Source organism: Rattus norvegicus, chromosome 20 (genome assembly GCF_021556685.1).
Source record: "Rattus norvegicus strain SHRSP/BbbUtx chromosome 20, alternate assembly SHRSP_T2T, whole genome shotgun sequence".
Lineage (NCBI taxonomy): Eukaryota > Metazoa > Chordata > Mammalia > Rodentia > Muridae > Rattus > Rattus norvegicus.
This window is the reverse complement of record NC_141553.1, coordinates 9,925,415-9,941,109: the sequence shown is the minus strand read 5'-3', so window position 1 is coordinate 9,941,109 and position 15,695 is coordinate 9,925,415. Positions and strand designations below refer to the sequence as shown.

Here is a 15,695-nt window from a genome sequence, read left to right as displayed (position 1 = left end):
CCTGGTCTACAGAGCAAATTCCAGGACAGCTAGGGCTACACAGAGACACCCTGTCTTGGAAAAATCTGAAAAGATACATCCCATGATGGTTTGAATAAGAGATGTCCCCTGGCAGGTTCATGTATGTCAACACTTGGTCCCCAGTTGCTTGCGCTGTTTGGGGGAAGTTATGGAGGCAGAGCCTTGCTGGAGGAAGTGCATCCCGTGATGGGGGCAGGGCTTTGAGGATTGACAGCCTTGACCCATTTCCTGTTTTCACTCTCTGCTTTACTGTGTGCAGCCTGCTTCCTGCTCCTTCGGTCATGGTGAGCCTTCCCCATCATTACAGATGCTGGTTCTGGGACCGTATGCCTGTTAAACGCTTTCTTCCCTAAGCTGCTGTCGTCTGTGTTATTTTATTATAGCAGCAAAAAGGAAACCAATCCAAGTGAAGACTCAGAGTGGACCAAGTCCCTGAGGACACCAAGCGTCTCCTTATGGTGGCTAGTGGGACAATTCTGGCCAGCCCTGTCTCTGATGGGCTTATCAGCTCTCAAATCCAAAGTGGCCAGAGTTGGCCATCCAGGCTACCTGAAGAGCTGAACTCCACTGGACAGGGGGGCACAGGCAAATCGAGCGTCTCTTTAGCAGATTTTGGGGAACTGCCTTGCCTTTCCTTGAGATTTGATCATCTGTACTAAAGACAGTGTGTGTGTGTGTGTGTGTGTGTGTGTGTGTGTGTGTGTGTGTGTGTGCGCGCATGTGTATAACACATATATGCAGATACCCATAGACCAGAGGCACTAGATCACCTAGGGCTGAAGTTACATGTGGCTTTGAGCCATTCAACATGGATGCTAGAAACCAAACCCAGGTCCTCCAAAAGGGCAATATGCTCTTTTAACCACTGGGCCGTCTCCCCAACCACTACACTATAGTTTCTTATCCAGTAGTAACACAACACAACCTGTTTTGTCAACATATACAGACTGAATCTGAAGCATCAAGACACTGTGTGCCTGTAATATGAGTGGTCAAGGCAAGGCCTCAGCCCCCAGGCGTGGGGAGGAGTCCCGGCTAGAAGGGAGGGGACACTCACAGGTCAGAACGGTGGGCATGAGGGCGGCGAACATGAGGAACAGCATGGAGAAGAACAGGAAGCCGGAGTTGCTCAGGACCTTCTTGGCTTCGTTCCCAATCCCAAGGTACAGGAGGCCAATGAGGAGACCGATCCCGATGTGTGAGGTGATTCGCAGGTGTGTCAGTACCTGAGGGTAGGCACAGCTTTTACATGGTGCACAGGAGAGAGAGGGGAGGCCCAAGGCCAGCGAAAGCATCGGGACTCTGACTTCCATGACAGCAGATCACGTGAGACACCTTCCCTTTCCTCCAGGGAAACAATCAGAGTCCTTATCAGGTACATTCATGCACGCACACACACACCCATGATGCACATGCGCGCACACGTGTGCACACACACGCTCCGAGCTCATGCACTACGGAAGGAGAAATTACTGTGCTTCTTTGCTTCTATTCAAATCTGGCAAACAAGGCCAATCTTCCTGCAGAGGAGACTAAACAATGTTGGGGATGGTTCTACCGGAGAGCCTCCCTAGCTGTGGCTTGCGTTGCTATAAGCGTGATCCCATATGCTAAGTGACAGGTCTTCCAGCTCAGGGAAGCCCGAGGCCACACTAGACTTCAGGCTCCCCCGGCAGGCTACCTGGTGCCCACTGGACCAAGGTGTTATCAACCCTCCACCATCTCCTGCCTCCCTCTCTGCATGATCCCAGTCCGTCTTCCGTAGGCCCACACAGGAGCGATCCAGTTTGGGGTTTGGAGTGAGAAGAGAGATGGGGCCGAGCCCACCTCGACCCACACAGCGCATACATGACACCAGCAAGACGCACAGTGGGTCTTGTGAACACAGATGTCTTGGGGCCCTTTTGTCGCTGCAGCGCGACAGTGAGAGCTGACCGATGCAGACTGAGAGACAGCAACCTGAAAGTGTGCTTGGAGGAGGGGGAGAGGGATGAGTACCCTTACCGAGTCCCGCATGATGCTAAGGAAGGTCCTCTTGAAGAGGATGCAGAACTGGGTGAGGCAGCTGGCCGAGAAGCTGTGGCAACCTTCCATGGAGGCCGAGTCCTGAGGAAGCACAGGGAAGGTGGAGAGTTAGCCGCTTGCTTGCCACGCCCTCCGTGCAAGGAAGGGCCCTTAGGTAGCAGGGACATGAGGCACATGAGCTCCCCACGGGACCTCTCCAGGCCTCTCCAAACCTTCTTTACCTCTTCAGCAGGCCGGTGCCAGAGGAACGGGTTCACGTCTCCGTCGCCCCCGAGTTCTCTCTTATAGTCAGAGTCACACATGCCCTCCCGAACGGCCCTCACCAGGCGGCTGTTCTGATCACCGTACTCCCCTGATGCCACTTCCATGACTGCGGGGAGACACAGAAGGTGAAGTGAGGCAGGGACTTCTGGGAAGAATCACCAGGGTGCTGATGGGAACTGAAGGTCTCTGTCGCTTTGTAATAGCACAGCCCGAAAGGCAAGGAGAAAGCACCGTAAATGAGTGACGGTGCTGGCTGGCAGCCACGGCAGCCAGTTGCCGACTGATGTCCGCTCACAGCTCCCCAGTAAACCATTCGCGGTGTTGGGAGGCCAGAAATGCAAACCCACAAGTGTGCATGCATCTGTGCCATGAGCACCTATCTGTACACCATACACCGAATGCCTGCTCTGGACCAGCATGGGCTGGAGTATGAAATCGGCAGGAGGAAGCAGGGTTCCTTATTCAAGTGCTGAGTATATGAAATGGTCCACAGTGGAGGGGTGCTCACAGCACCCAGGGTCCACTACTCTGAGGCTGGGGACCATGGCCCACACCCCTCACCTCCCAGCAAGCAGCTCCTCCTGGCTTTCCTCACTCACTTCCTCTGCCCTTCCTGGACCCTGTCCAAGTTCCCTCCACCTAGACCTCTGTGCCTGCTGACTGTCCCCTGATGCTGACGACACTCTGCTGCCGTCTAGACACCTCTATATCCTGTTCCTTCCTTTAGCGCCTCCCTGAGTAGCACAGCGCTCATCTGAGTACCATGCTGCTGATGTCCAGAGACACCCTCCTCCCCGGTACCCCCTGGCAAACTGGTGACCACTTTTCTAAGTGTGCATCAAGAGGAAGCCAGGATGCATCTGGACCAGCATCACGCACAGAGCTGAGAAGCTCCCCAGCCCTGCCCAGTTCATCTCTAAACTCCTTGGCCATCCACATCACTCTTAAGTGCCACAGTCCTCTCTTTCCTCCAGAGGACCATCACGGGACAGAAACCCTTGGGAAGGGGCATGCCCACCTCACCAGATACCTGCCATCTTTCCATGGGTCCATGTCCCCTCCCCCACCCCTCCCCCAACTCTCTGGGATTCCATCCCCCACCCTGCCCCGTTCCCCTCAGTGGTACCCATCACCATTGCTCTCTCCTCTTGTGAAAGGGAATAAGCCAACTGCCAACAAGACCGTTCCCTTGGCTTTTAAATATGCCCAGTTCTTCCCTTTAAGGGGAACTTTCCCTCACCTGCCTCCTGCCCTCCCTACTCTGTGGCAATCTGCTTCTTGTGAGTGAGGAGTGTTTTACCAGGGCCAAGGGCCCCAGGACACACTTTGGAAAGTGACATATGGAACCCTAGGAGCTGTGTGGCCAGATGTCTGAGAGAAATACAGCCGTGGGAGGGAAGCCATAAATGAGGGATGCCCAGCTGGGACCTCTGGGCTGCACTGAGTAGCAAGGTGCTTATAGGGAAGCAGTCATGGATGTAGGGTTGGTCCTAAGTTTAGTGACCAGCATCCACCTAGAAGGGTGAGGCCATGCAAAGATGGCAGAACTTGGTCATCAGACAGGTTTCTCCTGGAAGAGAGGGAGTTCTCGCAGGAACAGCCTCGGGACGGCTCTGCCTCATGGTTAAGACATGACAGTAACTCTTGACTCACACATCAGGTCAAAGCGGGACACACGAGCCTGGGGGAGATCCCCTTTCCTTCCAGCTGGGCAGGCTCTACTCACCAAAGTCTGCAGGGTTGTGGTAGGTAGGGCAGTTCAGACCCAGATCCCTCAGGTACGGCACGAGATTCGAGACCTTTCCCCGGTAGACACATTGTCCTTGACTTAGGACATAAAGCTGAGAGAAAGCAAGAGAGGAAGGCATCAACACAGACTTCACCTCTGTAGACCAATGGTGGCTCTCGTTCAGTCAGCGCTTCAAGCATTTGGCCAGTGAGTCATTAATTAATTAATTAATTAATTAATTCATTCATTCATTCATTCACTCACTCAGCCAGCCAGCCAGCCAGCCAGCCAGCCAGCCAGCCAGCCAGCCTGCCTGCCTGCCTGCCTGCCTGCCCATGGATCAGGCAATTTGTCAGTCAGTCAGTCAACTAGTCAGTCATTAATCAGTCAACCAGCTAGTTAACCAACCAATCACCCTGAAAACCAGTGAAAACCAGGGTCTTTTTTCAGGCTATCTCTTCCCTGTCAGGGATCTTAGGATACAGTCTGGGGTAAGATTCTAGGGTAGGTCAAGAACCTAGACAGGGGAGGGGAGCCACGTACCTGGTCAAAGAGCTCGAAGAGCTTGGCACTGGGTTGGTGGATGGTGCAGACGATGGAGCGGCCGCCCTGGGCCAGCCCTTTCATCAGGGACACCACTTGGAAGCAAGAGGCACTGTCCAGGCCACTGCAAGTCAAAGACAACATGAGATGCTGAGAGTGTGAGGGGCAAACCCAGTGCCCCAGGTCTTGGGGGACTGAGTAGTCACTGCTGAAGGACCTGTAGCTGCCCTCCCGCCCAAGGCTGGGCTCCTCTCAGCCACTGTAACTGTTCAAGGGTGACCCTTCCATGAGAGCTGTATGTGCTCTTATTTCCGACAAGAATACAGGAGCCCAGAACATTCCCAAAGACCGGGGCTGTAGAATGGGGGAAGGGAATGCCCACCTGCCCTGGTGAGAGACATCAGAACTGTCTGGGAAAATAGCGGCCCTCCAAAGTAAACAGTGAGGCCTGGTAGTCAGAAGTCACAATGCCAGACCCTTCTGCCCACTTGGGCTGTTAGGGAGGGGGAGGGGTGCTCCTGCTGTTTTACTGACTGTATGGATGCCTTTTGTGGGGAGGCAGAGTCCTGGGGCTTGCAGGGGGGTTGGCTAGTACCTGGCACCCCTGGGTAAGTACTCTCCTCCCTTGCTTGAACACTCCCAAGCCTGTCTTGCTTCTACTATGTAGCTCCCAACAAGGGAAAGGAGTCACAGTGGGCACCCCAGAGCACCGGCTTCCCCCCCCCCCCAGGGCAGTGAGCCTGTGAGAGGCAATTTGAAGGGTTCTTGAAGTTGTTTTTTGGGCCCACTATCAGCCAGGCATGTGGACAGGCTGAGGTAGATGTGAGCCTCCCTGGGATGCTAGGGATGGTTCTCAAGTTCAGTGAGCCATCCATGAGATGAGAACCCAGCAGGAAGGAGATGGAAAAGTCTAAATGAAGTCAGCCAGGAGCAGCCCTGTGCGGCCATGCTCCTGGGAATGCCTGAATACAACGCGCTCGGCAGAAAGGCGGGCTGTAGTGACCCGCTTGCTCTGGAGTCAGGACTCGAGACCGGCATCTCCCCAAATGTAAGCAGGGGTGTCCGGGACAGAAGTCGGGATTCCCATGGTCACACAAGGCGAACCACTTGAAATGGGAGGGATTGCTAAAAACATAACATTCTAGAGCACCCTTTCTCAGAGCACCCCACGTCACTAGCCTTCGGGATGCTATCCCACTGGGAACTCGGGAACACGGGAGAGAAGGACACGATGAAGGGATGCTTTCTTTTTTTTTTTTTTTTGGTTCTTTTTTTTTTTCTTTTTTTCGGAGCTGGGGACCAAACCCAGGACCTTGCGCTTCCTAGGCAAGCGCTCTACCACTGAGCTAAATCCCCAGCCGAAGGGGTACTTTCAAACTCCAACCCTATCTCCACACTCAGGACCCAAGGTCCCAAACACACAGAAGCCTCTGAGCCAGTGGCTTTGTCCTGCCATCCCACAGATGGGGCAGTCACTTGTAGCTCCTCCAAGGCCATTATCAAGAGAGCAGGGCCACCTCCAAGTACAGACTGCAGAAATGACTCTTCCCTATCTCTCTCTGGTTAACAGTCCGGACACCAGACACAGGCTCACCTGGTGGGCTCATCAAAGAACATAACAGGAGGGTTGTTGACCAGTTCTAGTGCAATGGCCAGGCGCTTCCGCTGGCCACCCGAGAGGCTCCCTGTGCGTGTGTTGGCACAGGGCAGCAAGCCCAGTGCTGTCAGGATCTCCTTGACCTATGGGCAAAAAACCAGAGTCTCTAATTAGGAAAACAACCTTCCAACTTTATGACCATCGAGAATATACACTGAGCCTGGTGGGGTGTCCTGCCCTGCTGGGTACAACCTTGACAGTCCATATACACATGTCTATAGTGCTGGGCTGTCCCCAGCTATCCCAAGTGAGTGACCCTGTATATGGAGAGGCAGGAAGAAGTGCCGAGGGGCAAGAGTAGCATTGGGGGTTCAAGCCAAGGGCTGGTGACCTAATAGCATCCTTCTTGTAAGCTGAACCTAGCGTCGAGCACGAAGAAGTGTTCTATAAATATTTGGTCATTGGATGGGTCAATGAGCACAAGAGTGATCAGTAATGGATGATAAGGTCTGCGGCCAGCACCGACGGTCACTGACCATCACGCAGCGACGACCTCAAAGTGCCTTGTTGGAACACTGGGCACACAGTAAGTACCCCATCCCCGACAGCTACCACCCCTGTCTCTCATCTCACGTGAAACACAGGAACAGTTCCCTTGCAAGTTCCCTAACACACACCCCGAGCCAGCCGTGTCAGGAGGTCACTTAAACCGTAAACGAATCAAGGCAGTGAACAGATCTGTATTGTAACTGACACAGTGGCCACCCCATGCCCAGGGCCCTGAGATAAAGGCTAAGACTAGAAACAGATACAGTTGGTTATATGTAGAGTCCTCTCATTGGCCCACAACGGTGACCTAGTATTGGCTGAAGGAAACAAACGGGTCAGCGGGCTCTTGGGAAGCAGAGGCTGATCCAGCTGCCACATCCCTGCCCGGCTCCTCTCCAAAGCACTCAGTGATTCCTTCCAGAGTTTGCCCAGAGGCAAGACAGCTCTGAGGCAGCCAGGCTCTGGTGGCCATACCAGGAGGATCTTGGCCAGCGCCTTCTCTGGGGAGATGAGGTCATCTAAGAGGAGAAGGCGGCACAAAGGAGAAACTTTCCACTCTGGACTTCTGAATTGTTTATGCATGGTCGGTACAAAGTGAAACGCTGGTGGGAGAGCCTCTCAGAATCTGATGCTAGTGGGGCTGGGGACCCGGGTGTGAGTCCCGCCCTGCCTCTTCTTGCTCATACCCTCAACCCAGCACCACCGTCTCCTTCTGGGATGCCACGGCTCTGAGAGATGGGTGTCAACCTGGGAACAGCTTTCGTGGGGCTGTCCAGGAAAGGCCAGAAAGTCAGGGCTGCAATGGGTGGCCCTTTCTGCTTTTTTTTTTTTTTCCAGAGCTGGGGACCGAACCCAGGGCCTTGCGCTCGCTAGGCAAGCGCTCTACCGCTGAGCTAAATCCCCAACCCCGGCATTTTTGCTTCTTGCTGCTGACTTTCTCAGTACAAGGCTTCTGGGCTCTTCCAGACGGCTAGTTGATCCTGCGGGGTGGCTGGGGTGGTTTCCTCCGAGGAGCACTGCATATACAAAATGCACCCTGATTTCTTCAGGGAAGCGGAAAAATAAGAGTCCACCAGAAGGTGGCTGTCCTTCTGCCCGCATGATGTATTTCTACAATCATCAGGCCTGGCCCGTTCTCTCCAGCCTGGTCTTAGAAGTGACACTATCTATATAGGTTAGTTTGGGTGTAAAAGTAGTCAGAAAGAAAAAAGGAAGAAAAAAAACCAACTCCACAAGTTCATTTCTGTTCCCCCTAAACAAGCAAGCAGAACAATACACGGGAAAACAAAAGTCTCCATGGTCACTTGAAATCGAAGTCCTTCTGGAGCCTCACCCTCCAGGGACGGTCTCAGCAGCCCAAGACTGCCCATGGTGATCTCTCTCTTGAGGAAGCAGCTGTACCAGAGAGCTCCTCAGGGTCAAGGCACCTTTTCCGGGAAACAAAAGCAGGCTATGAACAGCATACTCCATGATGTACTAGAACATTCCATTCCATTATTCTTCCACACCCTATACGCAGCATTCACGGAGGTGCTGCAGGGGCTGATGGGAAATGAGTTGGGGTAGTGTCCTGCTGCAAATCTGTCCTTGAGAGGCCTGCGGTAACCTCCAAACCTACACGGTTGGCTTTCTGTGACACTCAGCATGGGCTGTGATTGGAGCATGGGTTAGGGCTTAGCTCTCCAGGGGAAATTTCTTAGAGCAGAGTGATAGCGGTGGGGCACATGTGAGAATCCTGTCAGACTGAGGCTGAACTATGACTTTTTCCAGAAGGTTCCAGGCTTCTCTAAAATATGCCATTCCAGTAGCACAGCGGGCTCCTGGGGCCCTGACTAGCACCCAGAATGGGTGTTGAAGCTAGAAACTAGACACGGACAGTGCCAAAAGGCATCAGAGGCAGAGATGGCATGGGAGGACAAATGCCTGCCTCACGGCGGTCACCTGCTCAGAGGTCTCAGTCCAGTGAATTCTGCTTCCCCAGCCACATGGAAAAAGGCTGGCCACAGAGCCACGGCTGTGGAGGAACAGCCCGCCTCCATCTCTCCTTGCTACACTCACAGTGATCTTATCAACTTGAAGACCTGAAAGATAATGTCTTCTTCAGGCGATGCTGCCTGAAAGGTGCTGGGGCCCGAGCATGGGTTATGTAGGCTGTGATCTAGAGAGGTTGAGAGGAGCCAGGGATAAAGAGGCTGGCCACCCATGTGGTCAGCTCTACTCTGGAGGACCCTCCCCCTCTGGTCTGCTCATCTCCACACTTCGAGAGTCGGTGGCTGGCCCCGGGCCTTGGGTCTCTGGTTTGAGCCTAAGAGACATAGCTCCTTTCCCAGCCGCTCACCCTCCAGAGAGACCAGCTTCTTCCATATCCGGGAGGGAAGTCCGCACAGCCAATATTACTCTACTTGGTGGCAACTGTCAGATACTGGCGAGTCATCACAGAGGTTGGATGGTGCTTTGGGCCCCTGTAGAACCCGAGAGGCTGGCAGAGGGGAGAGACCAGGGACGGGAGGTGGTCCCAAGGCTATCACAGTCTGGTAAGTCACCAGGAGCCACAAGGATGCTCCAAAGGAGAGAGCGCCCCCTGGACTCGCTTCTGGCTTCTGCCAGGTTCAGCATGGGCGGCTTTCCACTTTGCCAGTGAGGATGGAACTCCGGGCCAGGGAGTGCTGGGGCAGGCATCAGATAAAGGACAAAGGACCCTGTTCTGTGGTATAGGTCATCTCAGGCTCACTTTGGCACACCGTGTTCTGACACTTGGTTTTCTCTTTCCTTCTTTCTTTCTAGAGCTTTCTTTTGTCATCCCGATGGTCGCTTGACTTAAGTCAGCTCAGGTTGCCATGGCAAAGTATCCCAAACTGAAGGTACAGACACTTGAAATGCCACCTTAGAGTCTGAAAGGTGGTTGGTTAAGCTCAAAGTGTGGGAGGTACTGGTCCTCCCAGCCCCTCCTGATCTCTCTCTTCCGGGTTTACAGATAGTGTCTTCTCCCTGGACCCTCAACAGAAATCCTTCTGAGTGAGCTTATGTCCTGACCCTCCTCTTCTTGTAAGGACAAATCAAGATTGGAACAGGGCCACCCCAGTGACCTCTGCAAACAGCCCGTTAAGTCTGAAGCTTAGACTTGTAGCAATATCATCTTGGGAGGTCAGGCCCCTAAGCCTTGTCTCTTCTTGTCTTCATTCGAAGGAGAAACGGAGGTGATGGGAGTCAGTGGAGACTTGGGGGGTGGTGTCACATGATTCAGAGAAGACTGGGGACCACGGAGGCTCTTGAAGCTCACCCTACAAGATGAGGCCATAAGCCCCATTCTACTGCCGCATGTAGTTTCCTTTTCTTCTTTGTGTCGGATACAAATGGTCTAGCATCTCCCCCTCAGTGTCAGGATAAGAGAATTCCATGGGAAACAGTTTTTAGTAGTTCCAGGGGACTGTTTCCACCTCAGAAACGAGTTCTTTGTCTCCATAGTGCATACCTCACTGGCAGGGAACCCCAGAGAAACCGTGAGAGAGGAGAAGGAGGACCCTCAGGCTAGCCGGTGCTGCCTTTCCATAGCCAGACACTGCAGTATACATTGTTTTAGCCATTTTAGGCAGTGAAGGGGTTGGGGCTGAACTTGTGAACAGAAGGGCAACAAATACTGTCCCTGGCAACTGCCGGTCAACAGCGCTACCCCCACTGCCTGGCCTTGGAAGGTGTCAGAAGGCATGGAGAGCATCGTGTAAAGGGGCCTTCTATGGCATTTCCCTTCTGCAGAGCACCTCAGCAGCACTAGAGACAGCAAGGAGGGGGCAAACCGAGCTTCCTCAGGTGACCAGTGAATATAGACTGAGAGACATTTGCCACCACCACCAGCACTACCCCTTGCGCCTGCCATCCCCCCTTTCCCCGGGAACTCTTGAAGCTCCTGCAGGGTCCTGCTCATTTCCTTCTCTGCTCCTTGAGGGCTCAGGGAGCCGGGGAGACTGTTAAAGACGTCTCAGATAGGCTGAGATGTTTTTATTCTATTTTATTTTATTTTTTGTTATAAATGGCTGGTTAATAAGACGCGAGAGCCCAATTTCTCCTTGCAAAGGTATGTGGGTGGAGGGGAGTTATTTTTAAACCAATGACTAACCATCCCCATTGTCAGTGTTTCTTTTTTAAAAAAAGAATAGTTTAATCTAAAATATATTAAATACCCAAGGGGGTGGAGCTCCTGGCCAGGCCCTGAGGTTTGCATCTTCTGGTTATTGGGGTGGCGGGAGGGGCCAAGGCTGCAGACCGCTAGTGTCTAGATATCAGTCTAACCCCAGAGCCATGTCTCCTGGACTCCAACTGCTGCATGTGCCTTGCCTAACATGTTCTGATGCCCTCTCCCCCGACACACATGCTCAAAGGGAGGCAAAGAAAATCAACAGAAAAATATCTGGAAGGAAGGAACAAGCATCCCTCTACCCCTGCCAGTTCACATGTATTTGCATCATGCTCTGGAACACGTGTGGCTTGGAGCAGCAAACTCACCATCTCCCGTCTGCCTTCATCCTTCTCTTGCAGCTTCAGATGCGCGGACACCTATGGGCAAAAGAACAACAGTGAGGCTGTGTCTTAGTCAGGGCTTTACTGCTGTCACCAAGGCAAGTCTCAAAAGGACAACATTTAAATGGGGCTGCCCTACAGGTTCAGAGGTTCAGTCCACTATCATCAAGGTGGGAGCATGGCAGCATCCAGGCAGGCATGGTGCAGGAGGAGCTGAGAGTTCTACATCTTCATCTGAAGGCTGCTAGGGGGAGACTGGCTTCCAGGTGGCTAGGATGAGGGTCTTAAAGCCCACGCCCATAGTGACACGCCTACTCTTACAAGGCCATGCCCACTCCAACAAGACTACACCTATTCCAACAAGGCCACACCTTCTAAAAGTGCCACTCCCTGGGCAAAGCATCTTCAAACCATGGCCAGCAGCTTCAGGAAGCATGAGTTTCACTGGATCCAAACAAGGTCCACAGACAAACCGTGGTCAAAGCCACACAATGATCCAAAGTCATACTACAGTCAAAGCCACACTATGATCCAGAGCCACACCATAGTCGAAGCCACACTATAGTCCAGAGTCACACCACAGCCCCATCAACTTCGAGCTCCTTGATGGATTCACGAGACCCTAGAGGTCTCAGCTTCCCTCATCCGTGGCCTGATAGAGGTGGGTGTCCAGGGAGAGCCACATGGGTCTGCTATGCTTCAGGTTGTCTCTGGTATCCCCATGAGATAACCCAGATGTGTACAGCACAGAGACAAGGAAACCCTAGGCAGTAGAGTTTGAAAATGGCCTAGAAGGTGACCTCCACCAATTGGATGAGAAACCATTACTGACTTGAAGTTGTCAAGCTGGGAGAATCCACAGTTGGACAGGCATGGGACAGTGGAATGAACTTCCTGGTTTGCTTACCAGGATATAGTGTGGGGTCCCCAGCCTTGCTTGGTTAAACCCTGAGACAGACTCACCTGACCCAGCTTCAGCCCTGATTAGATTATACCTGACTCTGTACTTGGGCACGGCTGGGCCTCAGCTTCCTGAACCAGCACGGCAATGCATTTAAAACCTACCTCATTAGTTAGCGAACTTGCTGAAGGGGTTAGGTCTGAGACTGAGAGGTGGGGGAGGGGACTGAAGAGGCTCTAGGCCTCAGAGTGGGTCAAAAGTAGGCCTGCATTACCTCTACAAGGCCAGCTGCCCATCTTGTGACACTGAGTATTTCGAGAACGAGGCAGGATGGGTGGGAAGCCAAAGAAGCACATTAAAATGTCCAACTGCCATAGGTTGGTAGCCAGCGGCCAGGAAGCAGGGCCCATGGGAAACAGGACCTCGAAGGGTAAAGGTTAGAGAGGAACATCCCCAAAGGGGCTGTGCAAGCCCCGAACTGATTATGTGATTATGAAAACACATGTATTTCACAGCAAGACCCTGAGGAGACACCATCGCCACCAAAAGGACAGGGAAGGAACTGGAGAGTCAAAGCGACCACACGGTCCACTAGTGCCTCACCAAGCATTACGACCGGGTCACCCAAAACGCAGAGGGTCACTCAGGGACTCACGGGAGTAGACAAGCACAGGAAGAACGAGCCCTGGGGTGAGGGAAACCTTCTCAGTAGGCTGCCTGGCCCCGTCTGTGTACAAATCCTTTTGTATCCTCTAAGCCCACCAACGCTCCACTAGAGACCAAGTAAGCAAGCAGATCTCCCCGGAAGCCACTGTTCAAGGAGACTGGGAGGTGGACAGGTGTCCTCTTATCTTGTAGTAGGGCAGAAGAATGAGTTGTAACCCTGAGGGTCCTCAGAGAGCAGGTGGAAGAACGGATCTCAGATCTGAAACCCTAACCCACTTTTCTTTATTGATCTATGACTCCCCTGGAGTCACACAGAGTGCTCTGTAGTGGCCACTGTCTGGGCTTTGCCCAGTTCAAGTTGTGAACACAAAGGCAAGACCTCTCCGTGTAAGACTGCCAATATCCCATCTGCTACCAAAGTGCAGAGCCTCTTGCAAAATTTTCATCAGGACCAGGGAGACCTATCCTACCGAGATTCTATGCAGTGTCAGGAAAGCAGAGAAACAGCGCCAGCTAGGCACAAATTGAGCTGTGACCTGAGCAGAGGCTACCAACCAGAGCTGTGTTAGTTTTTAATCTCACCCATTAATGAGAGGCACCCTAGAGGCTTCTTCTACCGACAATGAGATCACATGGGTTGTCACTGACGGTGGGGTAGGCCTTTATAAAATAAATGGCCCTAGAGGCCCAGAGTTCCTGCATTGGTGTGGACATGGTCTCTGCAAAGAGGACAGCCTGGCTTTCCTGGAAAACCCATGACATAGGCTCCATCTGGTCACTTGCATGGCCCTGGCGGGAAAAGTATTTTTAAACTCCTCCTGGACTTATGCACTGGAGTCTCATGTGAAGATACAAGGAGAAGACATGGGAGAGTGAATGTAATCAGGGCAGACCTGTAAGGACAGCACTGATGAGCCCCAAGGTCCAGGTCCTCCCCCACTCTCCCCTGCGATGCTCATCCACTACTCCAGCAACAGCAGGTTAGTCTCACAGATGAGGAAGCCACAGCCCAGGGGCTAAGGCAACATCATGAAAGGCCCATAGAGTTTAGACAGGAAACTCAGAGACTCCAGAGGCTCCGCCCCAGAATCCCCACACCGCTTTGGTAGACCTGTAGCCCCGCCTCAAGGCTTCTTCACTCTTAGAGGCTCCACTTATCCCTGCTCCCTAGAGCCTGGACAGCCTAGGCTTTGTGGTACCTGACAATGGTTGACTCTGTCTTTTACCTGGCAGACAGAAATGTCTAATGAAGATCTCAGAGAATGGTCACTCCATTAAAGACAGAATGATCCAAGGACAGAGATAGAGGGGTGTGCCTACTAGGCTAGGTCAACTTGACTCAGGTGAGAGCCATTCAGAAAGAGGGAACACCTCAATTGAATAAAAGGTTCAGTCTGATTGACCTGTGGGTAAGCGCCATTACCCCCTCCCACCCACCTTCCCATCCCTCCCCCGATTCCCGCATCCCCTTACCCTCTACCCCTCATCCCCTCACCCCTGCCCTGGGGCTGGTGGTCCTAGGTGCTATAAGAGGCTGAGAAAGCTGTGAAAAGCAAACCAGTAAGGAACATTCCTGGGCTGGAGAGATGGCTCAGTGGTTAAGAGCACTGACTGCTCTTCCAGAGGTCCTGAGTTCAATTCCCAGCAACCACATGGTGGCTCACAACCATCTATAAAGAGATCCAATGCCCTCTTCTGGTGTATCTGAAGACAGCACAGTGTACTTATATATAATAAATGAATAAATAAAAAAAAAATCTTTAAAAAAAAAAAAAGAGGAACATTCCTTTATGGCCCTGCTTTAGTTCCTGCCCCAAATTCCCCGGGTGATGGACTACAACTGTAAGGAGAAATAAACCCTTTCCTCCCCGGGGTTGCTTTTGGTGCTTAGCCCGTAGGGAAAATATGATGGCAGTTAACATGGAAACAGTCATTCAACTTAGTGACCAATGACCTCAGGGACTTGCTTGAGACTTTGCCAAACGAGATCTATTAGAACACTGGGCAGGCAGCAAGACCAGGGTTGAAACTGCTAGAGAGAAGAGACCGGATGTGGCCGAGTGTAGCAGGTCTGGGTAGTGCCGGGGACAGGGGTGGCTCACCATCATGGCCTCCTGGACAGTGAGGTGAGGCAGCAGCATGTCATCCTGCATGATGTAGCACGAGACCTTCCGGAAGCAGCGCAGGTCGCGGGGCATACCATTGATAAGGACTGCCCCTTTCATGCCCGTCTCCCTGCCAAGGAGAGAAGAAAGCTGGTCATCAGCGAGAAGAAAGTTGGTCATCAGCCAGGTCCTTCTGCACCTCACCTTCAGGTGGTCTGGAGAAGCAAACAAGAGAGGGGACCTCCCTCCCTCCTAGACTCCTCCCAGTAGGGCCATTCACCATGCCAACAGGATGAGCGATCCAGAGTACCCAACTGGTACTCTGCGGGAAACAAGTGATCAGCAGGGAGATAAGCCACACACCAGGCCTTCTCCCAGATGGCATATTTATCAGACCACTCGGAAATGGCTTTTCTTTGCCTACCAAAGATGTCTGGGGATGTCCCTCAGTACAGCCACGGGGCAAAGGTATATACCAATGGCTACTCTTACCTGCAACCTAGACTACACCAAGTGCCCCAGGACCACAAGTGTACCCATGGCCCACTGCCAAGGCCCAGGGCTTTATAGTGGGTCCTACTTTGCTCCCAGACAATGGGCAGCTCCCTTGGCTTTCCCTGGGCACCCAGCCTGTCAGGGCTGACTCCACATCTCTGGGATACACAAGTACCCGTGGTCTTCTAGGAACTTCTGTGGTAGTCTGGAAACCAGCCAGTCCCAAGAAACTATCCCACTGTGCTTCCTCCCTTTCTGGACTCTGGGAGTTGAGAAGTTAGCTTT

General features: G+C 52.7%; 1 protein-coding gene across 2 annotated transcripts in view; it reads right to left on the bottom strand.

Annotated features, from left to right (window-relative positions):
• Abcg1 (ATP binding cassette subfamily G member 1) overlaps positions 1-15,695 on the bottom strand; it is a 58,111-nt gene that overhangs the window by 7,323 nt on the left and 35,093 nt on the right. For both annotated transcript variants that reach the window (XM_087598407.1, NM_053502.2), the window contains 8 exon segments: positions 14,913-15,045; positions 11,229-11,279; positions 6,177-6,322; positions 4,583-4,706; positions 4,037-4,151; positions 2,268-2,416; positions 2,026-2,127; positions 1,079-1,247 (listed from right to left, as the gene is read on the bottom strand). In XM_087598407.1, the coding sequence (XP_087454533.1) occupies positions 1,079-1,247; positions 2,026-2,127; positions 2,268-2,416; positions 4,037-4,151; positions 4,583-4,706; positions 6,177-6,322; positions 11,229-11,279; positions 14,913-15,035 (979 nt within the window). In that variant the 5' untranslated portion in view covers positions 15,036-15,045.